The 16,625-nt window shown below is 40.1% G+C and overlaps 1 protein-coding gene across 1 annotated transcript; it reads right to left on the minus strand.

Moving 5' to 3' along the window:
* Window positions 1-492: 492 nt before the first annotated feature.
* smarcad1a (SNF2 related chromatin remodeling ATPase with DExD box 1a) lies at window positions 493-16,469 on the minus strand. Its single transcript, XM_069138863.1, has 23 exons — window positions 16,004-16,469; window positions 15,059-15,203; window positions 14,852-14,969; window positions 14,529-14,598; window positions 14,164-14,258; window positions 13,657-13,758; window positions 12,252-12,330; window positions 11,386-12,122; window positions 10,452-10,648; window positions 9,887-9,977; window positions 8,316-8,415; window positions 6,943-7,002; window positions 6,513-6,588; window positions 6,220-6,355; window positions 6,001-6,132; window positions 5,506-5,601; window positions 5,032-5,149; window positions 4,798-4,913; window positions 4,389-4,577; window positions 4,158-4,276; window positions 3,524-3,706; window positions 3,184-3,293; window positions 493-1,786 (listed from the first exon to the last, which is right to left on the minus strand). The coding sequence occupies exons 1-23, from the start codon at window positions 16,107-16,109 to the stop codon at window positions 1,725-1,727; spliced, it is 3,237 nt and encodes a 1,078-aa protein (XP_068994964.1). The 5' UTR covers window positions 16,110-16,469; the 3' UTR covers window positions 493-1,724.
* Window positions 16,470-16,625: the final 156 nt, after the last annotated feature.

A 16,625-nucleotide genomic window follows, 5' to 3' on the forward strand; every position in this document is an offset into this window, starting at 1 on the left:
TGATGTATATAGATAATTATTGGATAAACACAAGGTCATACGGCCAGGCACACATTTACACAAGCAGCAGATGTGCGTTATATACAGCAAGAAATCAAGCAATTCTAAATTTCTATTTTTCAGTTATTTGCAATTCTTTACATTCTTGTTGACATTATATAAGCCTGTTTTTATGAGCATATTTTGTGAGATTTTCAGCACTTCTATGGATGGTTTAAATATAAAACTCCAGTCATAAATTTTCCACTACCCATGGGGAAAAAAAAACAACAACAAAAAAAACAACGTAATGTTTTTTTTTGTTTTTGTTTTAATTTCATCACATTTCAGTAATGTGGCCTATTCCAAATGTATACTCAGGACCCCAAACCTGCTGTTAGAAAGGTTTTAGTCCTCTATCAGAACATATGAGAAATTCATACAAGATGAAATATTATTGTATCATTTTCTTATTGGCAGCTCCTTTTGCCTATTTGCTGTAAACACCAGACAAATATTTATTCCAATATTTATTACTAAGTTCAAACAGGAACCTAAAAAACATACAAATGACTTATTAAAAGCTTTAACAGGAACACTTGAACACTTACAACACATTAGCCACTGACACTATGTGAATGCAGCAGCTGCTTCTTTAAACCACCGTCTCTATCTCGCTTGGCTGAAGAGATTTAAAAGAGTAGAAACAGCAAAGAAACCAGCTCAAGCACCACATTTTTAAGACATTCTCCTTTACAGTTATCTGGAATATCTGTATATTAAATGCATCAACTACAACCAAACAACCATGTATCCTCGGTCCAAAAAAAAAAGAAAAAAAAAAAAAGGTCAGTCTGCCTTCGCTGAAAAATGTACATTAAAAATAAAATGGAAGATGAAACTCAACACAACATTTACAGCAACAGGAAATCCAAATACACGGCTGACTGTGACACAACTTTTAAATCATTTTCAGTCAGAAATGGTAGCAGAGGAGTTCATTGTGAATAGCAACTTGCCTGCTGCTGTTCAAATGCCGCTACGGATCACAGCAGCCAAAAAAGCTTTAATGTCAACAAATAGTTTTTAAATCTGGCAGAAACGACAGGCAAGATGTAACTGTATGGAATAAAAGCTTATAAAAACAATTAAAAACAAACAAACATTATTCTCTATTCTCCACCCTCTCTTCGAGCGAGTAAGGATAATAGAATTTGGAAATATTCATCCGTCAAAGACTGGCATCCTTTTCCTGACCAGAATACAGTGCCTTCATCTTCATGTAAATAATAGTAGACCCCCACGTGTTATGTGCACTTAAATGATACATTTTATTCCGTCAAAGATGGTGTGCTCTAAAACATGCTGCATTACTCGAGGTTAGCTCTGAACATCCAAACACCATGCTCTTTCAGGTTTCTACAGCTTTGAACCCTCACATAAACCTGTGGAGTGTATACGACCGTATTTAGAAGGCAGAATTTGTGATGACATAATGGCCTCGTAGTCGAAGTAAGACCAAAAAAAAACTGTGTGCATGTACAAAATAGTGTTTTAGGCACAGTTACCATGCTGCACAGTAAATCAGACCTCAAGATCAGAACTTGTTTGATGGCAATGTAGAGTTTGCAGTCCTTCTAAAGACACAGAAGTGCGTGTTCAGTCACAATACTCAAGTCTGCCCAGAATCCCAGGCACTCCATCAAATACTGATTTTACCGTTTCAATTTGCACGTGTTTGGGTGTCACAGTCCCAGAGAGGCTTTGAGCAGAGATGCCATATCTTCAGGTATGGTCCCTTCACCACCTACAGAACAAATGATGCTTTATTTATTTATTTATTTTTTTTTTAAATTCACAAATAATACAGAAAGTTAAGGAAAACCCAAGACAACCGTTTCAAACACGGTGTACCCAGAAATATGGCAAACTAGCCGCATACAATTAGTCCCAGGTCTTTTTAAGTTTTAGATTCATCATCTACAGTTTGACACCAGCGCTGAGCAGCACATGCAATTTCCTTCATTCTTCATACACGTTTGTAATTTACTGACCCGATATTGTGAACCATTTCTCCACAGTGTAATTTCATTATTTCGCTCTTAGTTCTGGATGCACAGCATTCCTTGCATGACTGATTGCGTGCGAAGAGCGACGCCTCTCCTCCCGAACCCGAGCGTTTTCTCCTCATAACGACATTCAACCCAGGAATCTTAATAATTTATAGATTTAATTCAAACTGTATTTACACTGGAAGATCCCAGGTACTTTCAGCAGATCTTACAAGGTTAACTGCTGGATCAAGTATTTTGAATATATACAGATTTTTTAATTTTTTTTTTATATACTTTTAACTTTAAGATAAACTATTAAAGAAACTTTCACCAACAAATAATTGTTGACATTTTCTCTTGATTGAGTTAAAACACAGTGGACCCTCATGAAGCGCAGTGCAAGAAACGGCTTGACTTCTGACCTTGCCGATCAACTCTTTATTAGAGTCCGACCGTTCGATTTTAGATATATCTCGACAAACATACACTCCAATACCAATAGTATAGGAGTATGTGTTGGCTCATATGCGGCCATAAGATTACTTTTTTTTTTTTTTTTTACAAAAGATTATGCAGAAAAGATGCCCGAGTTCGTTTAAATTTGTTTTTATATTTAAAGTTGTCTATAGTCACAACATTCCCAGTGAGGTTTACCGTTTCAGTGCATTGACGTCCGTGTGGACAATAAAATGTAAAACATCCGGCCTCCATTACTTTAATTTGTCACGAGTGTCAACCCACATTGATAACCACATCTGAGGGGTCATGGCAAAAAAAAAAAAAAATGGGTGTTTATATACAATGTATATACAATTTAGATATAAAGAATATTGGAATATTTTAGCTCTCATATTCGTATCGACATCACCCTCAAAAATAGCATGGGCACTACTCTTTATCAATGATTCTTTCAAGTTTTGCAAAAGTCTGTTATAAGTGAAGAGTAGGTGGATATTCGCTGTTATGACAACCAAATAAAAGTAGATTTATAGGGAAAAATATATTGTTTTACTTTTGGCCTAAAAGAAGTCATTTCTGCTATTTGATGTTTTAATTATTTAGAATTTGATCTAAGATTAAATCACTTTAATGTTTTTATTACAGAGTAAGAGTGTGTGAGTGCAGTATGTATGTGTACGCATCATCTTACCCTTTTCAGCGGCGGTCATGTCCTGCTCCAGCTTGAGTTTCTTGTGGCCCAGCTGCAGGATGCCGTCCTCTATACTGTCCTTACTGATCAGCTTCATCACCTGTACAGTCCTGACACACAGGGAGGCACATTAGTCATGACACTAAATCAATACACTAAGCACAGCTCTTAAAAAGGAACGTTTTACCTAACGGGGTCCTATAATTGCAATACGTACTGTATTATTCCGAGACTTGAATCCCATCACAATCTGGACGCATATAGCAGAAGCTGTTCCGGCTCCATTTCCGCCATAATAAGACAGGAATACAGGTAGAAGCCAATACAGATCTCATCTCACCTGGTCTGGCCCACGCGGTGACATCTGTCCTCTGCCTGTTTGTCATTGTAGGGATTGCAGTCAATGTCATGTAGGATGACAACATTGGCTGAGGTGAGGTTGATACCGAGGCCTCCAGCACGTGTCGACAACAGGAAAACAAATATGTCAGGGTCGGTGTTGAACTCATCAATTAAGACAATCCTGCAGGACAAAGAAATCCTCGTGAGTACAAGATCAATAACAAACATTGCTTCCTTTTTCCTCAGTTTGACATCGTTTTTTTTCTCCCCGATGCAACACTCATTGAATCAGCTCAGGGTTAACCAATAGCTGCTGCTCTTATTTGACGTGGTTTTATTGGAAAGTAAGATGTTGATGCTGCTGCAGCTCCTTCAATCGGAGGTAATTCTCTCCAAGAGGAGGCGATCAAAATTAACATTGAACCTTGAACATATCATTTTATTATCAAAATCACAATGTGAGCATATGCAACAGTCCAACTGCAAAGAATGTGGTGCAATAGGGAAATGATGGTGCTTGCTGTAAGGATGACTTAAACGATTTGTGACTGATAAGATCAAAGGCTCGGTGATGATGCCTTGTTGCCTTCAACTGATCTGAGTGCAGTGCTGGAATCTGACATACATCTGACCTGTCAGCTATGGGTGTGGATCCATCCAGTCTGACATAACGATGGTGAAGATGTTTCAGCAGCACTTCCACAATGTCGAGCATCATGGTGAACTGACTGAACAATACTACTCGGTCTCCCTGTTGGATGAGAGGAAAGTTACGCTGCATAGTCTTTTATCTGTGCAAAAAAAACAAAACAGACGACATGTTCTTCTTGAGCACAGAAATCGTTCTGGACATTTGTATTTACCTTGCTTTTAAGTGAGGCCAACAGCCCTGTGAGGTGGTGGAATTTTCCAGAGTCGAGCAGGAGATTGGTTTCAAGCTGGTAGGAGCCGATGGAGGAGTACTGCTGGCACAGACGATGCAGCTCAAAGTCTGACATCACCTCCATGTCCTCCTGGATCAGAGAAGCATCTGCATCAAAGTGAGTTGGCTCCTGAAGAAAAAGAGGAAACATTTAACGTGTTTACATTTTTTTTTTTTTTTTTTTAAATCAAATAATTTAAATGAAACCGCTGATATTAGAGTTAAGTTTCAACAGAAAAATGCTTTGCCATCTTCTTGTGGACATAAGCTGTCACTTGTGCCGTTAGGCTGAAAATGTTCCCTGTTCAAATTGTTGTAGTTCACCACAGTCGAAAGGGAGCAGGACTGACCTTGAGCATGAGTTTGCTCATGGCTTTGAGCTTTTCTGTGGTGTAGTACTGTCTGTGAAGCAGAGGGTGGTTGGCCATCTTCCTCAACTGCATCATCACATTACACAACTCGCGCTCTGAGAAAAGAACGGATGAGAAAAAGTATTAACCAAAAACAAATACTGCAATTTACACAAAATAGTGCTGTAACATAGAGTACATAGCAGTAAATCCAGCCATTTAAATGAGGCTTACTCTCGCCATTGATGGAAGTCTTGAGTTTGTTAAAGAGATTCTGGTAGAGAACCTGCTGCTTCTCACTCATCGGGCAGAACTTGATCTTTTCTTCCTTTGCTGGCAGTTGCTTGAGAACCTGGGAGAAGGAAAACACATTATTCACGATACTTGCGCTGTGTTTAGTACTCTACTGTTCCGACAAGTGTGCTTCAGCAAAATACTGAAATAAGGAACAGATGCTGCTGAAATAAATCTTGTTTTCATGATTCTTCACTGAATTATAACTGAATTCTGTCTAAATCACGGGATTCAATTATTATTGAAGTTTTTTCTGCAGACTATAATAATAGAAACTAAAAGTTAAATGTTTTACAAAACTGGGGGATTGAAATAATTTTACTTGAAGATTTGTATTTAAAACATTCTTAAAACACCCACATTATATTTGCACAGTTTGCAACACAAATTTGCAACTTTCCCAGATCGACTCACCTCGCTCTTGATTCTTCGGAGGATAAAAGGCTTCATGATGAGTTTGGCCTGAGAAATACGATCCCTCTCAAAACGGCTCTGCTCCTCGTGGGATTTCTGATACAGAACGCAACATTTAACACACAGGTTATTCATTGTCTCCTACCTTACCACACTTTACCTGTACTGTGACTGCTTTGGGACATTATTATAGCTTGCTTTTATTTAATCTCTGACATTCCTTGCTTGCTGAAAATAATCTCAAGGGACTCAATTGAAGAGAACAGAGAAGAGTAAGGAGAAACCTTAAGCTCAGAGGCGGAAGGTGTCTTTCTTAAGCCTGTTATTTTATGAAGCACCATTTTCGGTTTTGTATTTCAACGAATTCATGGTTTCGTATCAGGAAATCGGAACAGTTGCAACTGAACACGGATTCAGTTTCAAACATTAAAAGGAAGAAGACAGGCTTTTGCATTTTAAGATAATACCCACACACACACACACACCCACACTGACCATAGAAAACATTTTGGAGAGCTGTGTTGTGGAGTTGGAGAACATGGAGGGCATGATGAAGTTTAAGAGAGACATCAGCTCTAAGAGGTTGTTCTGTAAAGGAGTTCCTGTCAGCAGCAGCCGATGCTCAGCCTACAAGGAAAGCGAGACAAAGACATTTTAGGCTTTTAGGTGAATCTCATGGGGTAGAAATACATTACAATGTGTAAGTCAACTAACATTAATAGCCATAAGATGTCGGTAGCGCAGAGTGTTCATGTTCTTCAGCATGTGGCCTTCATCAAACACAGCATACGTCAGACGCAGCTTGCGAAAAAGGCTGCGGTCGTTATCGTTTCCTATGGCCAAAGTGTAGCTGGAAAACAAATCAAACACAAGCAAACGTGTGATTGACAAGTTGCGCCAGCCACACGGATTCTGTCTTTCAGAAGCATGTTTGCTGTAATGATCAGTAAAACATCATGCAGGGTGAGTGTGTGTGTGTGTGTGTGTGTGTGTGTGCGCGCGCTTACGTGGTCACAATGACATTGAACTCAACAGCATCATTGAGGATGTCGTGCCTGAGGTAACGGCGGTCTTCCACAGATCCTATACAGAACACGGACACCCTCATTTTGTTTCGAACTGTGAGAAAACATCTTTTTCCTACTTATTTGCACATCAATATCACAATACAATCAACACAAATCATACTTTTTCTGAGTTTAACAATCTGCCTCCAGGTGGCTGCTCCTGACCTGGCTTTCTGCTTTATGTTTTATCTTGTAGCAACATAGATGCCCAACACAGCTCTGTGCTGGGTTTTTGATGCAGTGCTACTGCTGGTCTACATCTTCAGCTATCTCTGCACACGTTTGATTGCAGTAAACACTTGAAGGACCTTGAAGGGTCGACATAAGGAAGACAAGACTTTTATGTAGCAAGATGAATGAACAGCCTTACCATAATAGACTAGAATTTTGAGGTTTGGACACCACAGCTTCAGCTCTCTGACCCAGTTATCTACAACAGAGAGAGTCAAGACAGCATTAATACTTTTTTTTTTTTTTTACAAAGCAAATAAAATAATCAATATATTTCATAAACGGATGAAAACCTAACCTAACCTAAAACACTGCAGTCTCAGTGACCGCTTACCTAAGTTTGTATACATGTCAAATTAAAGCAATTGGTTTAGATACACAAGGGCGACAGCTAAGGTGAACAGAGTATTGCTTTCATTGAAACATCATAATTATTTTCCTTTTTTCCCCTCACAAACTGCCTTTTCCAAACATAAAACTATATATAGCCTCAGGCAACAGAAGGGATACTGTTATGTTAAACCTCATCTATTTCAATTTTGTTTACAGTGCAAGATCCCAATTGAACATGGCCCCAATACACTGTTCAAACAGAACAGCCACATCAAAATAGCAAGGAAATATAAAAACTACAAAGTATACAAGTAAGGAACTTAGTTATGCACTTTTCAATTTCAGAAAAAAAGGATAATAAACAACTGTCTAAAGTTAGCAATGTTAAACATCAATATCAATAAAATGTCAATGTTAGGAAATATTAAAACAGCACACAGTAGTGGGAAATTCATGGGGATGAATGGAGACCAGAGTGAGGGGATGGCTCAAGGTCATTTTACTCTGCACTAACTGTAAGCTTTATCAAAAAGGTCATTTTTAAGCTTAGTCTTAAAAGCAGGGCGTTTGTTTGCCTCCTGAATTCAAACTGGGAGCTGACTCCAGAGGAGCGGGGCCTGATACCTAAAAGCTCTGCCTCCCACTCTACTCCTGGAAACTCTTGGGACCGTAAGCAAGCCTGCACTTTGGTAGCGAAGCATTCTGTTGGGATAACAGGGACCAATGAGAATATAAGATAGAGCTTAAACATTAAGGGCTTCATATGTCAGCAGAGGAATTTTTTTTTAATTCTATCCATGATTTAAGAGGAAGCCAATATAGGAAAGCTAAAATGGGGGGAAATATGCTCTCTCTATTGTCAGCAACATTCTGAATCAGCTGGAGGCTTTCAGAGATCCACCGGGGCAATCCTGACAACAAAGAATTACAGTCATCAAGCCTGGAAGTAACAAATGCATGGATTAATTTCCCTGCATCACGGTGGGATATGGTGTTCCCAGCCTGGGCAACATTGAAGCCACGAAAGAATGCAGTCCTAGAGACTTGCTTCATGTGCGGGGGGGTTTGGGAATTATCCTAATCATAAAGAACTCCAAGAGTTCTCAAAGCAGCGTATGTTCTTAGATTACATTGTTTGAAGCAAAGCAGCCAAGCGTGTGATTTGAGAAAAGACATTACCCAGTGTAGAAGAAGGCACAATGATGAGGTGAGGACCTTCTATTCCATTCTGGTACAGCTCAGCCAGAAATGCTATAGCCTGGATAGTTTTCCCCAAACCCTGAGCGGTGGAGAGAGGGAAAAGGAGAGATACAATCCGTGTTGAGTTTCCACATGACAGGACGAGGTGGATAATCTGTATTGAGCGTTAGAGATACTATCAGAGAGCACAGAGTGTCAAAATGACATTGAACTTGTTTAATCAGAAGAAAGAGGACATTAAAGTGATTCCAGACAGTCGTTTGCTACACAGGTGAGAATTGCCTCTAAAATGTCAAAATGTATAAAGAAACATAACCGACAATGTAATGCTACTACTTTCAAATGTGAAGCCCTGATTAACCTCAAACCTTTCAACAACCGACAGCGTTTAGAGAAAATAAGGGAATAAAAAGCCCTTTACATCAAGCTAAATTCGTCAACGCTATACAAAGTGAAGACAACAGAACACCATGAAGTAGGGCTGCATGATTAACTGTAATAAAAACGGCATCTTGACTCGCACCTCTATGTTATCTCATTTCTAAATGACAACATTTCTGCTGCATTTTATTATCTGGGACATAAGCAGTAAGAAAAACAAGCCCTCCTAATATTCTCCTTAAACAAATGACAACGCAGCGTTACGCCACAAGATGCAGAGCAGCAAAACCCAGCAGTCAGGAAAAAAAACAAAAACACTTGCAGCGAGCGAGAGACACCCACAGAAAAAATACTGACTGAAGTTGATTATCATGTTCAGTGTCAGGTTCGTGGAGCTGTTCCATTTAAAAGGTCAAAACAAAAGTATTCCCTTTTTGTTGTCGAAACAAGAAAACTGGGGTTCTCATTTTGAATGGTGCAGCTCTCCGTGTTAACCAGAAAAATAACTTCAATACAGCAGAGACAACTTGCATCATCACCGATTTCCGCACAGGCAACTGTCCCGTAATGAATCAATTAAGGGATTAAAGAGACGGCCGACAGGACACCAGAGACAGAGCTCACGTAACCATGTTATGCAGTTCATGTAAAAATGAACTATATACATATACAGTCTCTGATGAGAGGAATTCACAACAGTCAGACATGAAACATAATGATCAAGTGATTGAGACGAAAAAAAGAAAGAAAAGCAAAACAATATTTGAACATCTGCGTTGCAGATCAAATGCCACCAGTGTGACCAAAACAAACAAAAAAGGCTGACAGACTTCAACAAATATGCAGCTTAAACAAAGTACACAAATCAAAGTTCGCTTCTCTCACCATCTTGGGGCTAAAACGATAAATGTGACTCTTTATAACTTTCGTCCCTACCTTCTGATTATTTACTCACCTGCAGGACGGCTTCATATCTACACAAAACCCTCTTTGATACTGACGCAGTAACACTCATGGAGCTGTAGGAGCCTGCTGTGCCGCCTGGGTTACATGTTAACATTTACAGTACTTCATTTGTTTTGGACTCTGGGTTGATGATCCAACACCTCACATATATTGCTCCTTTCCCCCGACGTCAAACCCCATAGATCCTTTCCTGGTTGTCTTACCATTTCATCAGCGAGGATACCACTCAGTTCATGTTCATGCAAAAGCAACAGCCACTTTAGACCAATCAGCTGATAGGTTTTCAGCTGTAATCTGAAAGACAGACACAGGGAGTGCAATGAAAGTCTATTCTCAATGCGTGTGCCATGCATGCTTCCGGTTTCAACAGCACACTTTTAGAAGTTTGTACACCGGGCCGGGACCGTCTTCCAAACTTAAGTTAGGACGTCACAAATCCTGCTTGCACGTAAACAACTTAAACTAAATGTGCTCAAAGAAAATACGCACCTCAAGCAGGGCAATTTGGAAACCGAAAAGTCAAACTATAAAGACATCTTTCTGCACAGTCTGCCAAACATCCAAAGCAAGCAAAAAATGAGACGTTTCAGTGGAGGCTCGATCTCATTTCATGGTCATATCAGTGCATACATGTGTCTATACATGTTTGGTAGCAAGTTGGCACCAACACAAGCCACGATTTAACACAAAGATGCTGCTGAAGAAGTTTTTTTTCATTCTATGAAGCGTTCATTAATGCCAGTGTGTGTTTTTGTGAATTTTACTCACTGGCTGTTAAGTATACTGGGCTGCTCCATGGCCCCCGTGCCTTTCTCCATCACCTCAGTAACCTGTTTGACCATTTTTGAAGAAATGGTCTCACATTTGGACATGAGCCCGTGGACGACTTTACGCTCTCTGAGGACGACTCTGCAGCCCGGCAGCAAGTCTTCTGAAAGTCCATTTTCTTTATGAAAGACTTCAATCTGAAGAGGAACAAACAAAATGTTATAGTTAACACAGTTTGGCAAGTATATAGACGGTGGCCATTACTGCACAATCTGTCAGTAAATATTCTGCCAAATCAGTCGATGGCCCGAGAGTGGATAAAGACTAAATGTTTGAGTCACTGAATTCTCTGAAGAGTTCACCCTAGCTGCTGTCACTACACTGAAAAACAGAACCATGCTGCCACGACAGCTTTTATACATCCACATGGTCACAAGGTCATCTTCAAGAACACCATATAACCCAAACACTACTAACAAAGGGTGTTAACAACACTACATTATCACCGCTATACAAAGAGATGAAATATTTCACAGCCCTATTGTTGCAACATGACATCCTGTCACACTTATTACTAATAGTGTTAATATTTACTGTCTGATGACAGGTAGATGTTTGGGAAAAGAAACTGTTGAAAATCAGATGAAAGAGAGAACAAGGTGTCAGGAGGTGAAGAGTTCTGCTGTTCAATAGATTGTCAGGAATGTCTTGTCTCTACACTGAGGACCTTGATGTAGTGTGCACGCTAAGTAAATGTGGTGTGATTGAAATTACAACCGTCACAATGTCCCTCGCCAGGTGTTCAGCAAGATGATAACAGTGTAGCTTTTTGTTTCCACAACTTTCCCCATCGAAAACTCGTGCAAACTGTTGAATTTAACGTGAATAAGTCCTCTGCATGATGTCTGTTTGCGGTTTACAGATGTGTTCTCACCAGGCTCTGCCAGTGGTTGAAGGGTCTCAGTTCCACAATCTTCTGGGCCTTTTTAACGGAGCACCCGGCGATCAGCGACAGCTCGTCTATCGACGACTGCTGGAAGAATGCGAGTACCTCCTTCTTCAGTTGTGTCATGGTACCTTTCGAGTGCATCTCGTGGTCCGAGTCCTCAAACTCGCTGCTTACTGCCTCCTCTTCATCGTCATTCTCCCCTTCGGAACTGACACGTTCATCTGAGGCACGCGCCTTCCTCTTTCTCTCCTCTGCCTGCTTCTTAGCTATGCTGGTCACACTGGCAAATTTGGACAGCGTTTGGGCCACGGAGGAAGAGGAGGATGGCTTTAGGGAAGAAAAGGTAGTTGTCTTCTTGACAGAGGAGGAGGAGGATGAAGAGGATGAGGATGATGATGATGATGATGATGACGCCGACTCTGATTTTTTCATAATCCATGAAGACAGAGTGGAAGCGCTACCCTTGAGTTTGGAATCCTTCCTGTCTTCCGAGTCTGAATCGTCCTCACTGTCCTTTGTAGCATCTGAATCATCTGTACTGTCCTCCTCTGATTCACTGATTTCTCTGGGGTCTTTAGAGTTCTTTTGATCTCTCCCATTTTTTCTATCTGCACGGTCTTTGTGGCACTTCACCTCCGTGTGCTTCCTGCTCGACTTGTCTTTGCTCTTTGATTTGCTATTTTTTTTCCCGTCTGAATCCGGTGAGCTGAAACTGGTATTATCTGATAACAGAAAACAACAACAACAACAGCAGCCTGGATTACAATCACTTAAGCAATTCAATGCAAAAGTTCCAAGTACACATATACATGGCATGAGCCAGATTCAGGTGGCAGCCGTTATGTTTGCACCTGTGTCTGAGAACATCTGTAGAACCTGGAGAGCATCTTCAACGTTCCAGTCGTGCTCTTGCAGCACCATCCGCAGCTCCTACACCAAACACAAAGCAGATCTTTCGTCAGAACTGAAACACAAGATCAATTATTTACAGAATAAAAAAAAAAATCTGCCAGCATTTTTTCCCCCCCCTTTCTCACCGTTTTGCTTCGTCATCATCGGATAAACACACAATCAATTCACCATCATTGGGTTTTATAAAGGTTGAGGCAGATATTCCGATAAATCGGCAATGCTTGTTAAAATGAATGACTTCATCCTCGAAGCCTGGATTTAACAAATGATCGTGATATTTTTTGGTTTTGGTTTGCAGCAAATCACATGAACTAAATACTCCCCACATATTCATTCATTCCTGCAATAATTCAGTCACTTACAGTTAAGACTGTGATGGAAGGGTCTGCAGATGACACACTTAAAAAAAAACTAAAAAAAAACCAACTTCAAAATTCTTCTTTATGCTGTTTGTCCAGTGTCAGGAAAGTGAGCAGTTATGGGACATTTTGTGGAGTTTTCATTAAGTTTGTTTACTCTGTTTAAGTATCTTTTGTTATTTTATGCAATAAATGGACTCAATAGAGGCTCTGCTGTCTTACAACATCGAATAAGCCTTTCCAAACAAAACTTGCTTTATCAACTAAAATAACTGTAAAAATAACTTTACAGTCAGTAACTCTTTAAACACGTCATCAAAACAAACCCCATACCTCGTTTACGGGAAATGTTATCATGACAATTTCGCAACCAACTGACACACTTTTAATCACACAGTGTGTTACATTACATGATTTTTTTTACATTTGTTTAAAAAGCCCTTACTTTGAAATGCAGCCAATGTGTTCTATATTGCAGTCGCAGACTGATTCGTAAAGCTACGTCCTTTTTACGACTTTTTTGAAACTTTGAGCTCGTGGTCCATTTAAAAGGATTTCCAAACTGCATTGCAATTTTTGAGAAAAGCTGCTGGAAAAATCAAGTCGTTTTCAATGAAGCTCACAAAGAGACGGCGCAAAATACAGATGGGACTGATAAGTAGTGATACATGTGGTCATAAGTGTTTGTAAATTAACTGAACTTTAACCATTCCTTATGTCCTTTAACCTCTTATGCAAGTGCTTGTTCAAAGTTTCAAGTGACACTTGTGTTTATCATACACATTAGCCTTTAAATGGCAGTGCATAAGCTTCTAATTATTTAATGATAAATTAATCGAGACAAATTATTATGAATGTATGATTAACATACAGATAAATGAACGAATAAACCTAAAAACTTCCATACAGTTTGAGAGGAAAGAGTCAGAGTGGAATAAAATGAATGTCAATAAAAAATATAAAGTGTTACAGTGTGTGTTTTCACCTCCTTGTCCTGGTCAGGAAACTTTTTTTGCAGTCTTCTGACCATGGCTTCCTGCTTCTCCCAGCTCGGTTCTTTCCCATCATTTTCTTCTCCATCAGAGGCCTTTAAGTTAAAATACAAGACGGGTAAATGCCTTACCACATCAAATCACAAAAGCACTGCTAAGATAAGCATTTGGCAGTGAAGAGAAACCCAAAATAGTCTCAGTTCTTCTTGTGTGCATCAGTGCTCATTAAATAACAATCGCGAATATGCTTTTTTTTTTTTTTTTACATCAACAGTCGCAAACATTTAATTGTAATTTCTATACGAGTAAAAGAGAAAGAGGTATTTTTCAGACAATTTTTTTGGACACCGTAACAGACCTGTTTTTATGCAGTTTGTACAGAATGTAAATTCTGCAGCAGAACATGTAAAATGGCTTTAGGTACACAAAAATGATAAGATCTGAATAACGTGTCCACGTTACAGCATTTAAAACCATGAAGGTACACTCAATAATCTTACCACTGATGGTCTCCTCTTCTTTCTCAGCTGATTCTCATCACTGTCCTGAGAACTGCTGGATCCATCATGCTTTCTCTTCCTGCTTGGCTGCGGAGCTGAGAGGACAAAAGCAACAACTGATCTCAAAAGAGGCCAACTGACTGACAAAAGTAGCCAAGTGGAAACAAACACTGTGACATTTTCCACAATTTTTGTATTATTTCTTTCTACATCTGAACATAACGTTCAGCAATAACATCTTGATTTTGCTTCGTTGTACAGGGAATAAACCAGACATTGTTTAATATGTCATCAACACCAAAAAGGCAAATCAAATTTATTTTCTCTTTTTAAAGTGCCCTTGGTGTTTTTATTTTTTTATTTACCTTCTTTATATCCAGACTTTAAAAGGCAGGCAGCTACAGCTCCATCCAATGTGCTCGTACTTTCAATGGCCTGAAAAGAGAACAGAAGATGCTGCTCTGAACAGGGTAAAATCCAAAGCTTAGACAATGTGCCTAATATACAAATAAAATATAATTTTCCCATAATACATTTTGTGTGCAGTCAAAACCTGTGAAACAAATCTAGATAGGTTTTAACTGTGGGTGACACTGCACAACAAATCTTACAAATTGGCTTATGGCACCCCTGGAGTCAAAATAATGAGTTCATGCCGAAACGTTACAAAAACATAATCTAGACTTACGTCCAGGAGCTCCTCTCTCGTCATCTGAGGAAACATCTCCAGCAGTTTGGTCATTTTCTCGCCCAATTCGATGTCCTCATCATCGGTGTGATCCGATGCCACATATTTGGATGCATTCCTATTGAAGAAAACCAACAGGTCTTGAAAACAGTGTTAATCAGTATGAATATGAACTTGAATGGCGTTGTCCTTTCAGTGAGCACATACTTGGATTTCCTGGTTAATGATATTTTGGTCTTTGGTTCAGAGATGACATCATCATCCTCTAAATCAATGGAAAGGACTTCCTCAAAAACCACTCCCCGTGCATGGGACTGAGACTTTGGTGGGGCTTTGACAGGTTTCATCTGAGCTGGAAAGCATAATGGTAGAAACACGTGGTCACATGCATTCCTGTCAGTAATACTTAACACAAGGCAGGATAAATGGGATGCAATTCAAAAACCGAGGGTAAACGTATGCTTTCTGGTTTGTACGCAAAGTTTGAAGCTACTTTCTCGGTACTTATCAATATTCTGCTGCTTGGCAAATAGATCGTACCTCCATCATGATATACAGATTTAAGGCCCAGCTATTCTACAAATTAAATGCAACTGTATATACTGAGCTTGGGGTGATAACTGCAAGGAGTGGGACACCTGAGAACAATAGTCACACCTTTACAAGTCAGTAAAAAAAAACAAAAACAAAAAAACACCAGAACATTTACATACTAATTTCAGTGTAATTAAACAACTCATTTAATCAGGAATCAGACCAGAGACTGTGGTTGGCTTCTGTATCAATTATGCAATATTTACTTATTTGGACTATATGTATGGGAAGTGCTGGCATGTCAGATCTCGTCATAATACTGACTGTATGCTTTGTCTGGACTTGAAGGATGAAGAGCAGAGTGAAATGATCTCAAAGCTACAATGACTATTTCTAAAATACCTTCACAGTGTTTTGGTACTGAGACTTCTGTGCTTCACTGTGTCGTGTTATCCGAGTTGGTATTACCAAGCTACGACAGCGTCACGCTCTCACTAAGAACAATATTGATGTGTATCGACAACAATAGCTCGACACCTCTTGGCAGAGCAGATCGCACGTCTGACATGTCCGGCTAATCACCAATGCAAGTTAGCCTGACATGTAGCTCCGAGTTACCTGGCTTGTTCTCCTTCTCCGACTCCGGACTGTTGGACCCGCTACCCTGCTCTTTGTTCGCCGCTTTCTTCTCGAAACGAAAACGGTCCAAATTGAACAGACTCATTTCAACGAGTCTCTTCCGAGACTTGACAGCGGCAGCTCTTTGTCCAGTTGCATGAAGCGCAGCGTTCCTGTTCGCCAACGTGACAAACCAGCTAACTAGCGTCAGATGTTAGCACACACGGGAGGAGGGGTGGTGGAGGGGTGGGGGTGTCAGGGCAAAGCGGTCCCGTCCAGACGGCGGTTTAAGGCGGTGACACCGCTTCCGTGTTTAACCGCGTTGCTTTTAAAACGGTTCGTTTCATGACTCGCAGGTTTAACCAGCAAAGGACGGCAACTAAATCCCCAACGCAATTATGTTCGCTGTATTTACGTCTACAGCCGGTTTCCCGCGAACTCCGGCGGCCCTGGAGGAAGCTGTTTGTTGTCGGCGGTGTGGTGTCGAAGCCGGTGCGTTCTCATTGGTCGAGGAAGACGTGGGCGGGAACTCGATAGGAAGTCAAGATAGTAAACTGTAGCGTACTTCCGGTTCTGGCGCTCCGCTGCCGTACATGGTGTGTTCTACCGGCAGGAAAAGGGC

This window comes from Embiotoca jacksoni, unplaced genomic scaffold, assembly GCF_022577435.1.
Source record: "Embiotoca jacksoni isolate LCO1_2020_lvr unplaced genomic scaffold, fEmbJac1.0.p SCAF_8, whole genome shotgun sequence".
NCBI classification, from domain to species: Eukaryota; Metazoa; Chordata; class Actinopteri; family Embiotocidae; genus Embiotoca; species Embiotoca jacksoni.

Coding starts and splice junctions, on each gene's coding strand:
- smarcad1a (XM_069138863.1), bottom strand. CDS start 16,109: ATGAGTCTGTTCAATTTGGACCGTTTTCGTTTCGAGAAGAAAGCGGCG. Junction 6,133..6,219: donor GACATCTTATGGCTATTAAT/GTTAGTTGACTT, acceptor CTTTCCTTGTAG/GCTGAGCATCGGCTGCTGCT. Junction 4,914..5,031: donor GACTTCCATCAATGGCGAGA/GTAAGCCTCATT, acceptor TTCTTTTCTCAG/AGCGCGAGTTGTGTAATGTG.